The sequence below is a fragment of the Hylaeus anthracinus genome, unplaced genomic scaffold (assembly GCF_026225885.1).
Source record: "Hylaeus anthracinus isolate JK02 unplaced genomic scaffold, UHH_iyHylAnth1.0_haploid 0, whole genome shotgun sequence".
In the NCBI taxonomy this organism is placed as follows: domain Eukaryota; kingdom Metazoa; phylum Arthropoda; class Insecta; order Hymenoptera; family Colletidae; genus Hylaeus; species Hylaeus anthracinus.
Window position 1 is genome coordinate 7,855,552 of NW_026533254.1, and position 12,005 is coordinate 7,867,556.

Below are 12,005 nucleotides of genomic sequence, written 5' to 3' on the forward strand. Positions count from 1 at the left end.
AAGTTTTTTACTTTTTATATAGAATATACCGCGAACAAAGGGAGACTTTTCTCCCTTTGCGAGGAAATTGTAAAAGATGTGAAATAAAGTGCAACCGAACACTTAAAGAATCCTGCATAAGTGTACGCCATCTATAAACATCTGTTTACAATATGTGATCAGAAGAATGAAGTTCCCTACCTAATTGACCATCGATAAAAAGTGCTCAGTTTTATATACTCATAACTTTTAAATTGTTGCATACCTAACATTAAAACTTAGATTTATGAATTCTACTCATCTAAAACTACTAAATGATAAAAATAAAAGTCAATAATTTTTAATTCCCCAAAGAAAAGTTTAATCAAAATTATTAATCGTATCTACTGAGATTCAACTCTCCTTGTTCGTACCTCGTGTTTCGAATCTTCATCGTAGAGGTCGCCACAGGGCATTGGGGAATCACAAACAACAATGGTGACACTTTGTATAGTGATTACTCTATGATATATCGATATCGCAAGGAACAGCAGCAAACTTCACACAAGTTGGAAGTAATGATACAAGTCAGCAAGTGAAACGAAGAGGGATCGTATCTGTGAATAGTTAAAGGGGTGTGCGCCCCGGTTTCTCTGAACATAAGTGTGATTATTATATTTGACAATAAACTTTTATTCATACTATATGAATTGGAAATAACAGGTTCTCGATATGGGTGAGTCATGTGGTATATTTTCCTGGATATACGATCACGGAATCGTCGAATCTAGAGTGAATACAAATGCTGAGTTGATCGGCGGACAGTTCCTCGGCTACTCTAACATTTGTATACCAGTCTGACGCTTTCATCTTTCCAGGAGGATTACTCAGTTATTTTCGCAATTTGCTCGGGAGCCGGGAAATGCGAATTTTAATTCTTGGCCTGGATGGAGCCGGGAAAACCACGATTTTATACAGGTTTGATCCACCTTGACAAGCTTGCTTGCGTTTCCTTTGACAGTTTACGTTTCACGCGGATACAGCAAGTAACTCTGATATTTGAATGGCATAATATTATAGTTACTCGATGTATATGATAAAGTTGACATACAATTTCTTAATCATTATCAGTTTATGTAATTTATACACTTGAGAATTACAATTTACCTTAAAATGATATTCATTAGATTACAGGTGGGTGAGGTGGTTACAACAATACCTACTATAGGGTTCAATGTAGAACAAGTTACATATAAAAATTTAAAGTTTCAAGTGTGGGATCTTGGTGGTCAGACTAGTATACGGTATGTTGAATATATCCTAGATGTATCAAATGATAATATACTTTATTTACTTTTATTTATCTCAACATTTAAGATGTTAAGATTCGTAGATATGTAATCTTAGGCATGTTAATTTATGATGACATCATTTTTCAAATTTACAGACCATATTGGAGGTGTTATTACTCGAATACAGATGCAATAATTTATGTTGTGGATTCAGCAGACAAAGATAGGATAGGCATATCAAAAGATGAATTAATTTACATGTTGAGAGTAAGTATTTTTTTGTTAGACTAACGTAAAATTAGGGATTACCAGATTAAATCACATTACATTAAGTAGCGGCGGTACACGTGTGTCGATCGCGATCTAAAACATGAAATATAATTTTCATTTAAAAATACCTATTGAAGAGTAAGAACGATGAAAATCAACTTCTTGTTTATCGTAAGATACGACGAAATTATCGATATTACAGAATAAATATTTGTGCATTTTTAGGAAGAAGAATTACAAGGTGCTATCTTGGTAGTCTTGGCAAATAAACAAGATATGGCAGGTTGTTTAAGCGTTGCCGAAGTTCATCAGGCGCTTGGATTGGACGCCCTTAAAAACAGAACGTTCCAAATATTTAAAACATCCGCGACGAAAGGCGAGGGTCTCGACCAAGCGATGGATTGGCTGTCGAACGCGCTGCAAAGTAGAAAATGATTAACATTATTAAAGTATCTTTTTTACCCAAGCCTTACTGAGAAGACTAGTCATATGACTGTCACTTTGAATCACCCATGCTGAGCTGGGCGTATCATTATGTTTATTTATTACAATTATATTTTAAATAGCCTTACAATTTCCATGAAGAATCTAATCTAAGATTTATCATACCTTGCGTAATGTGAAACACGGAATAAAACTAGAAAGTTTTATCTTTCTACGAAACTTAAACTGAAATAAAAATAGACGAACTCTTGATGTAAGTATTACTTTGCTCATCAATATTTGGCATTTTATCGTTTCCACAATTCTGCTTTTATTACTTTGATATACTAACTAAGCGACTTTTACCACTCACGAAGCAATACAACATAAAAATTCCTTTTTTCAAATAAATTCCATCAGAAAAAGTGCAAGTTCATTCTTATAATTGACGATATAAAGCATGGTGTACATTGATATAAATATATCACTTTTCCTATTACATCAATCAAGGCTATCATTCATAGACATTGCAGTATAATTGGAAATCTTTTAACGTGTCGATAGTTTGACACGCTGTGTGAATAATTATGTACATATGTGTAACTGATTTAATTTCATTCGTATAATGTAAGACACTGAAATGTAAACAATTTTTTTTCTATAAAACAAAGAAAACATATGAACGCAACAAAATTTGCTTTACATATGAAGCACAACATCTTAAATACTTATGAATTTGAATACATAGAATTGCGTAAAAATCTAATACTGCCGTATAAAAACGAGATTAGTATTTTAAGTGATGTTAATTTGAAAACAGCACCTAACAAAAAAAAGAAAAACTAAAGTGCACGCGTTAGTTTTCGTTTAAACGTGATCTGTTTCATTTGAATAATCTCAGTTCATATACCAAATAATAACAAATAATATTTAAGTACGTTGATCAACCGCATTTATGGAGCAATGTACTGAAATTTGATAATTAATTTATGTATTTAAAATAAATATAGACACTATTTCATAATAAATATTCCAAGCATTGATTACATTCTGATCAGTCATTTAAATTATTTACACACAAAAAAAATATATAATTCTTGAGCTTTCTGAAGTAGACGTTCCTATGTACCTATAAAATATTTATCCATTTATGTTATACGAGGATACACGATATATGATAGGGAACTTCGAGATATGATCGTACACGATCGATAGTGAAAGTAATAAACTAATTTTTCTACACATAATTTGTACAAAAATCTTGCAAAACAATTAAATGTTTTATGCAAATTCAGCTATGCTTGTAATTTATTCTAATTTAGTATTATGTGTTCTAATGCATTACTATTAATAATCTGTTGTTTTTAAGCTGAAATAATTTAACAAGCTATAAAAATAATCTATATTTTCAAACATCAGAGGAAAAAATACGCCCGTATAAAAAACTACAAATTTATTTGAAATAACAATGACTTATATATTCATTAGTAATTATCCTATACATGTGTGTACCTAAGCATGTTTTCCAATGACTACCACTCTGGAATTCCAAATCTTTCGATACGTTTCATTTGGGTGTCCAATTCCATCTGAACCTTCTTTCTCATGTAAAATATCGGGCAGTCACGACTAAAATGAAAAGACGATAGCCTCATAACTATTATCCATAAAATTTCATAAGGATAGGTTTTTTTAAGACGAACCTCGTGCAAATTACTTCTTGATGAAGACTTCCCTGACATCTTTGACATTCCGTCCATAACCTACAAAATTTTTCTTCCAACTTTCTACCAGCATACAATTCAGTCTGAAAGAATTCGGCCTCCTTTGGTTCACAATATTGACACAGAGCTATCTTCTCCCTGTTCGGTGTTAAAACAGCTTTGCAACCTAAGCACACTTCCTTCTTACGGGTGAAGGCAGAGAGTGCACCGACTTTGGACGTGGCAACGGATCTTGTGCGCGTATGATCTCCTTTCAGCAGAAGAGATTCCGCCTTATCGCCCAGAATTGGTTCGAAGATACGCACAAGTGGTTTGGACAGTTGATTTTCTAAATAATAATTCGTGTCAATGGGAATATTGTTCTCTAACACATAGATTGGATCCTCTGCTTTCTGATAAGCAGGTGTTCCCTTTGCAGCCTTTATGAAGACATAGGGAACTCTGTCTCCGAGTTTAGGAGCGGTTCCCGCGTCTCGTTTCTTCATTTTTGCTGCTAACTCCACGTGCGCTTGCTTGGCTGTATAGTCAGTTTTGGTTAACTCTTTCGTCACCACCAACTGAGATATGTCGATACGGTTACATAAAAGATCGCTTATAATTTGCTTCGCATAATTTAACGCTTCAGTGGGATTCCTGTTGTGAATAATAATTTTATTATGGAGATTCTAGGAAATTATATTCCTTGATCATAGATTCACCGTTTGATTACCTGTCGATGAGTAATTTCTGCAAGCACGTATTCATCATGTTCGCTACCAAGGGACAATTGTCTCTCCGCACCGTTTCAAGACCCTTGCAATCCATTTTATCGTACTTATCGGGACGTGTAAAATACAAACCAGCGTACCTCTTTTTGTTAATTAATAAATATGGGAAATATACTTTTTCAAACTCTAATTTTATAGGCTTGAGGAATTTCGACGTTACATATTCCGCTGCTTCTCTTCCAAGTTCCATTGCTTCTTCGATGGTCTTAACGCCAAATTTAACCATGACTGAATCAGTGTCTCCGTATATAACAACAGCATCATTGTTGTATCCATTTGATACACAGTACTTTTTCTCTACTTCATGTTTTGTTTGTTCTATCATGGTGCGTCCGTATGCAGTTACACTCTGCAATGTGTTTATAAGAGAGTACATTTTAACTACTCTACAGAGTACTCTACATAATGACTGTATTATAGAATCTCACCGCTGATATTTCCAAACACGGTAACTTCCCCATTTGGGCGCCGGTGAAGCCATACACAGAGTTAGCTGATACTTTCAAAGCATACTGTCTACCATCCAAGACCTTCTGCTTCAACGGATCAGTCTCTTTCTTTAATTCAGCCTTTGCTACCTTTCTGGCCGATAAAAGATTCTCCAAAATTTCAGGAAGGATTCCTTTTCTTACGTTACCTTTGATGAACTTCGAGTTGCTCGGGGTGACAGTTATGTCGTCAGCGTTGATTTTATATTTAACTTGTCTCTCGTGATTCAATAGCGTCGTATAACATAAATTGTGCGCCATAATAATACTGGGATACAGGGAACTGAAATCCAAAGTAGCAATAGGGTCACTATAGTATCCACGTTTCGGTTCTATTACTGTAGCACCCTCGAACTGTTCTTCGCTACCTTGGCCATGGTGTACGGGCATCAAGTAATTTTTCTCTCGAGTCTGAAATCAGTTCTCTATAATATAACATTTGAATTTTTATAGATAACAATGAAAGAAATATCGCAACGGACCTTTCTTAAAAGCTGTGAGATAACTTTTATCTGCTGTCCACGCGTTAACAAACTGTATATAGAAACGCCAGTAACTCTTGCCATTTCCATGTAAATAATAATACACATTAATTTATCCAACAATCTGAGCGGTAAGTAGGCGTCCTTCAAACAATAAACAGCAAGCCTTCGACGTGTCTGCGCGTTGCCATTTTGTAAATCTGTGATAATACTGTGGTGAACGTCTTCTTTCTGCTCCTGCAGAAAGTGATAAGAGACGGCGTTCAAAGTGTAAGATCGCAGTTTGTAATCTCTGACCAGAACCTAGATGTGAACAAAACTTTAATTTTGTACTGTGTACTAGAATTTGTGACAGACTTAAGCATAATTGTCTTTACCAGTAAGAGGTCAAATGGAACTCTCCCATCAAAATTGATGGATTTATTCTCACGTTTACCCATCTGTTTGCTCTGAAGTACTTGAGTTTTAATCACAGACTTTATATTTTTTATTCTACCAAGGTATTCGAAGTTTTTCACATTAAGATGCTTTGCACGATTAATTAAATAAGGGAAGTCAAAATTATTTATGTTGTAACCTGTAAAAATATCAGGATCTGATTGTCTCACGAAGTCAGCCCATTTCTAAAGGAAATAAAATAAATTATTGATTTGGTTTAATAATGATCCATGTAATAATGGAACTTTAAAGCGTTTGTACCTCCAACATTACGCTTTCTTTATCAGAACTTATGACTTGGCAACCAACGATAGGCGCACACGTATCAAGCGTAAAAATATTTCGTAAAAAAGGTTCTGGTTCTCCTTGCTTTATCACCATATTGGCAATTTGTATGACAGGATCGTGATTTGGTTCGGGGAAAATGCCTATATTTGTAAATAAAGTTTATGCAAAGAACTAAACAATCTACAATTGTTATGTTAAAGCAAACTATACCTTTACGTCCCGCGCATTCAATATCGAAACTAAGTATTCTGAATGGTGCAAGTTTCGACCATTCTCCTTCTGGTGCATGAGCAATGAAGCTATCCCATGCAACATCTACTTCTATTTGGCATCTTGTAGTCAATGGTAAGTTATGTCCGTGATGACCGCGTAATTTCCAAGTTTTTGCAGGCAATTCGATCCATGAACACCCAACAACTGATCTGTCGACCATGAACCTTAAACGAACACAATACATTGAAAGAGAAAGCTTGGAAACAATGAAATTGAGTTCGGATTTTCTGTACACACCTAATATCAAAATCGATATTGCTTTCAAAGGCACTGTACTTGTGATTAAATTCAGTAAAAATGACTTCATTCTCGAGCAACCTCTTACAAGCTGCTATCAATTTTGGCACCGCTACTGTAATTTTTAAAAACAGTGATTTCTCATTTCCTGTGTATCCAAACATATTTTGTTTATATACTCGCTCGACGGCTAAGACAGCTTCCCCAATATTATATGGATTTGACCTCATATCTTTTAACACAGCTTTATCCAAAGCATCCTGGATAAAGTATAAAGTACAAGTAATTAAAAATGTTTAAATTAAGAGATACAAATAATTTTGACAATTGTGTACCTTGAATGGCTTGCAGTGATGATCTGTAAAGTTAGGTGGTGCTAAAACGTACAAGTAAGGACAAAATCCATGGACATGGCAACAAACAGAGTTTCCCAGTTCTGTGACACCGTACATTCTCATTATTGGTACAGGACCTATTTTACTTCCAGGCATTCCATGTAATGGTGCACCTTAATAAATATTATAAAAGTATTATAAATTAGAAGTCCTTTTTGTAATAGTAATAAGTTACCTATGTAATGGTCAATTTCTATTTGTTGAAAAGTTAACCCATCCTTTTGTGGATTTAGTTGTGGTGGAGGAGGTCTATTCCACTTTGAAAATGTGTTTTCTTGTTCAGGACCCTATTAGAAATAATTTAATAATATGAAATATGTTTGGTAGCATGTTATTTTGTCATTGGATCTATGAACTACCAGACAAAAGTAGCAGAACATTATATTTGATAAGGCATTGTAGCAACACAAATATAACAAAAAAAAGCAGCGAGTGAATAGAACATGATGTGCATAGTTGTAACATGGTAAATCAATACATGAATAAATGATATTAAGTTGGGAGCATACATCAAAACATAGACGTTTCTATTATGGGGATTAACTCACTGCTTTTGATTCATTTTTTAATGGTACATCAGCTGGCTAAAATAATAAAATACTAATCAGTGGTGTACCTAAATGATTTCATGTAAGTTTTTTTAACATAATAGGTCGTTGCTAATTTCATTTTTTTTATAAATGTGTTTATAGAAAGATAAAAGTTTCATTTGATTTTTATACACCTCTTCAATAGCTTGTGATGCATCTCCAAAATCATCATCTATTTCATCCATATTAGCCAATTCTGCTTCAAACGAACCAGGGTAATCGTCCTCATCTTCGTTCCTGTTAGCAATTGAAATATCAATTAAAGATTTATAATGATATAAGGTTAAAATGAATTTTTCAATTAGTATTGCGAAAACTTACTGATATTTGGCCTTCTTCGGAGCAGAATGTGTTGAAAAAGGTTTCCTGTTCATCTTGCTTTATTAAATTATCGCTATCATGCATGTAGACGCAAGTAATTGAATAATGAGCACTGCAATTGTATTCGGTGAAAAAGGCGCGAAATGGGTTTCAATATTTCTGCTCTAAACAAAAACAAACAGGCTGTCTAACTTTACGAGCTAAATAGATTATATAATTAGAAGATAGACTACTACGTGAGATTTTGTGCTTCACAGAAGAGTGCGCAGAGGTAAACTAGCGCCACTAACGTATGAGTAGGTGAAGTACTAAATAATTTTTGTCGTTTCTCAGGCACAATAATGAAAAAAACACGTAATAATTATGCTCTTCGTAATCAGGAGAAGTATATATATCGCCTCACCAAGCATTTTTGGGGGGAAATCGAAAACAAAAATGTCTTGCATTAAACGTATTCGTATCATGTTTCAAAAGTCAAGCCACCTCGGCGTAATTGGTGAATATACCTAAAAAATAAAAGAAAAAAATGTCGAATTTGATTAAAAATATACAATGCGTGCATTCAGAAATCCAATTACTGAAATATATTACAAATACTAGTTTTAGTACTAGTGGCGCTATCGGTGGAAAGACTCCGAAGTTCATAATAAAAATACTTTACGCCACTGCTTCTAGATGGCAAAATTAGTTTCACTCCTTTAGTCAGTGGCGCTATCTCATAAAGTCTTTGAAAACTATTTTCTTTTACTACAAATTTGGACATTTTCCCACCGATGGCGCCACTGACTATTACAAAACTAGATCCCTGCAATACGACTTAAAGCTGTCGGTAATTATCATGTCGTTGCAGCTGTTCTGCGACGGATGGCAGGAATGTCGTCTTCCACGTTCGTCTCCGCGCAACAGGTTCTTTTTTTCTGTGGCCTGGACCGAAAGTGGTTCTGCTGGGATGCTGCACAAACGCGGCGCCTGTGTTGCTAGTAATTGACAGCTGCCGAAAAGCGGCGACTCGGTTGGACGTGCGTGCGGATATCTTGCCTCGTTATGGAACGGACGATACCTACTGTGAAAGTTTGAGACAGAATAAATCCCTCGTTGTTCTCGTTGTCGCGCGCACGTATAATAACGATCGCTGTACGTCGCCGATTTGCGCGAACGTCGTTCTCCGTGGGGGCATCGTTTAAAAAGTTCATGAGTGTTTACAGTTTCGCTGGTGTGCTCGGCGTGCGCGGTTATGTATTATCTCGTGTATTTCACGTGTCTTGAACGGTGAGAACCAAAATGAAAATACTGAGCGAGCACTGATAATGGAGGGGCGGGAGGGGAGTGATATTTCTGTGAGAATTCTCATCGCGTGTTCGTCGAGGGGCTCGTCATGCCGGAGATATACATATGTTTGTCCTCGCCTACACGTTGAAGGAACTTCGGTGAGTCGTTCACATACAGGCTTTGGAGTACTTACGTTACGCGACTATATATATCTGTGACTGTTTATTGTTTCTTTTTCCATTTCGATTTTCGTAGGGGCTAAACTGTTGTTTTTTAAGAAAGGTGACATCAATCGAGAGCTCTGTTAATACTGTGTGCGTACACGTCATGAGTCACGCAAGAATACTCCCTCGACTTTTAAATTCAAACAGTCGATAGTATTAATTAAGTTTTCAACTGGTATACATTCTTGCGAAAAATAATATACTCGGCAATAGTGCATTCAAAATGAGAATTTTGATCATCTGGTTCCTGTTTTTATGAAAAAAAGTCGCACCGTCTTTGATTCGTCGGGAAATGGTAACGTAACGGGTAAAACTTTTGAGAAAGAACGATTTGGGTCTCTGAAAGGATTTACAGCTAACCGGTTGCCGCGTAGGCTGCACACTCGCGAGAGCCGTCGTCCGATAGATCTTGATCCTCCTCGGACTTTCGCCCGCTCAGTGACGTACACGGAGACACTGATACAGGCCCGCATCAAACGTCCCCATCTGATCAATGATAAATAGGCAAAGACCCTCTCAGAATCAACGATCCTAGAACAGTGATCCATCTAATCAAGGCCTGGATCTACTTTCTATACTGGGTTCTTCTCAAATGTTTTATAAAAGGCACTGGTTATCGCTATGAACATATATTTATCCTTGTACTATTCTTCGTATAAGATTAAAAATATATACAGGGTGCGGATCTTTATGCAAAATAAAATCTTGCCGAACGTGCCTACAAAAATTGAACCTAAATAGGAATTTATTTTATTCTGCAAATATTATAACACGAACCTTACTTTCAATCTTTTTTATATTCTTGTATATTGTTTGCATTTTGTAGTTTCTTGCACATTAAACTTTCCTATAAATGCATAAAGATCCGCAGTGTAGTCATGACATATATATGTACATAAATACACATGGTATTACACGGTATGTACAACGACACTAAACGTTACATATCGCGTTATATAGTCCTTCTTCTATTTACCTAGAACGTGCAATGTTTACATATCTCGGGTTTAGACAGACAAATAAAAATCGTTTACGTTTTTGTTAGACCGATCACACACGGGCGCAACTGATCAGCTTCAAACCATTCTGAAACTAGTTGCATGCGACCGTGGAGATCTAGGTAAAACAAAGATAGTGAAGTAAGTAAAACAAAGAGCGCAAACGGTTTGCAACACTAATTTCAAATTAGTTGCGCCCGTGTGCGTTCGGCTTATACAGGATGTTCAAAAAAAAAGCATTCAATATTTATATGATGTATAGGGCACACTGTACTGAGTAAAAAAGCTTCAGTAAACATAGGTCCAAAGGTCAACCGTTTCTGAGATATAAACATTTTTGTTTGTTAGTATCATGATTCACTTACTACTGGGTTTTCGATATTTATAGAAGATTTTCCACGTGTCCACCGCTCATTTCTGTACAACGAAATTGAAAAAATGAAATTGACGAAATTGTCGGCACTTGAATGGGAACATTTAGAACGCAATTTATAAACACTGACATAAACATCCCATGCGATGGAAGCAAGTAAGTCAATCATGATACTAGCAAACAGAAATGTTTATATCTCAGAAACGGTTGACCTTTGGACCTATGTTTATTAAAGCTTTTTTTTACTTAGTACAGTGTGCCCTATACACTATATAAATATTGAATGCTTTTTTTTGAACACCCTGTATAGAAAGAAAGACGGTGACCTTGAAAGTACACCCACCATCTTCATCGTGACCTTGGGACAAAGAAATTTTTTCGAAAGTATTCGTCTACACGGACTTCAGCACTTATCTATTCATTCTTATCCTTTTGCAATTATTAAGCACACTTGTAATCTGTTAGAATAACAATAATAATACAGTTATAAATCATTGAATCGTTCAAACCTCCCCGATCTACGATTATACATAACTTCGAATGGTGTTTACTCACTGAGAGACCGTAAACACGGTATCTGCTACCATAAACTCGAAGAGCCGCGTCATACAAATCCGTCCGCAGCGCGTGTGTAACTTATTAAATCGTCGGCCGTCTGGTTGCGCGGACCACGGATCCCTCGATCGATAACGATCTCATAAATCGTATTGATCTACGGCCTCCAGGGTGATCATTTAGGTGGCATCCTACTAACATCGTAAAAGAAGTCACGAGAAGAACTGTTACGAGCAACCGACGGTAAAGTACGCGACCAAGGAATGCATCCGTGTCCCTCTAGGTGGACCTATAGGATAGAGTCGCAAATCAATGGGGGCAGATAGCACGTATAAAGCAATAATGACAAATGGGGAAGAGATTATTCTCTTTGGGACTCTCTGGTCTAAGAAAGATCTTCGAGATTACGCTGCATCTTGTAGGAGGAAGACAGTCGTCTTCTATCAGTCGATCGATTACCAAATGCTTGACTACGCGGCACAATCTTCGAAAGATCCATTGCGAGACGGTGCAGATAGTTCATAGAAGGACTAAGAGTTGAGGGAGGTATCGAGTATTCATAGTTCCAATATCTGGAAATATTTGAAAAGTATTGAGATACTCATACAAACTTAACTCGGATCCATTGCGAGATAATGCA

The 12,005-nt window shown here is 36.0% G+C and overlaps 3 protein-coding genes across 4 annotated transcripts in view; 2 read left to right on the forward strand and 1 right to left on the reverse strand.

Moving 5' to 3' along the window:
• Positions 1-516: 516 nt before the first annotated feature.
• On the forward strand, positions 517-2,216 carry LOC128887988 (ADP-ribosylation factor-like protein 1). Its single transcript, XM_054144542.1, has 5 exons — positions 517-694; positions 837-936; positions 1,146-1,262; positions 1,406-1,517; positions 1,746-2,216. The coding sequence occupies exons 1-5, from the start codon at positions 691-693 to the stop codon at positions 1,953-1,955; spliced, it is 543 nt and encodes a 180-aa protein (XP_054000517.1). The 5' UTR covers positions 517-690; the 3' UTR covers positions 1,956-2,216.
• Positions 1,797-8,129, reverse strand: LOC128887738 (DNA polymerase delta catalytic subunit). 2 transcript variants are annotated; one of them, XM_054143950.1, is made up of 15 exons: positions 7,947-8,129; positions 7,760-7,862; positions 7,584-7,619; positions 7,211-7,322; positions 6,976-7,148; positions 6,641-6,900; positions 6,341-6,567; positions 6,104-6,270; positions 5,782-6,027; positions 5,405-5,707; positions 4,863-5,333; positions 4,377-4,783; positions 3,647-4,300; positions 3,456-3,572; positions 1,797-1,937 (listed from the first exon to the last, which is right to left on the reverse strand). In XM_054143950.1, exons 1-14 carry the CDS (start codon positions 7,997-7,999, stop codon positions 3,476-3,478), a joined length of 3,309 nt encoding a protein of 1,102 aa, XP_053999925.1. In that variant the 5' UTR covers positions 8,000-8,129; the 3' UTR covers positions 1,797-1,937; positions 3,456-3,475. The 2 variants fall into 2 exon arrangements, with proteins under 2 accessions (XP_053999925.1, XP_053999936.1); XM_054143961.1 differs by lacking the exon at positions 7,584-7,619.
• A 744-nt stretch (positions 8,130-8,873) lies between these two features.
• Positions 8,874-12,005, forward strand: part of LOC128887704 (ankyrin repeat and BTB/POZ domain-containing protein 3) — a 31,947-nt gene continuing 28,815 nt past the window's right edge. Inside the window, exon 1 of the mRNA XM_054143929.1 lies at positions 8,874-9,373. The gene's annotated coding sequence lies outside the window, so the exon portion shown is untranslated. The remainder of the gene's footprint in view (positions 9,374-12,005) is intronic.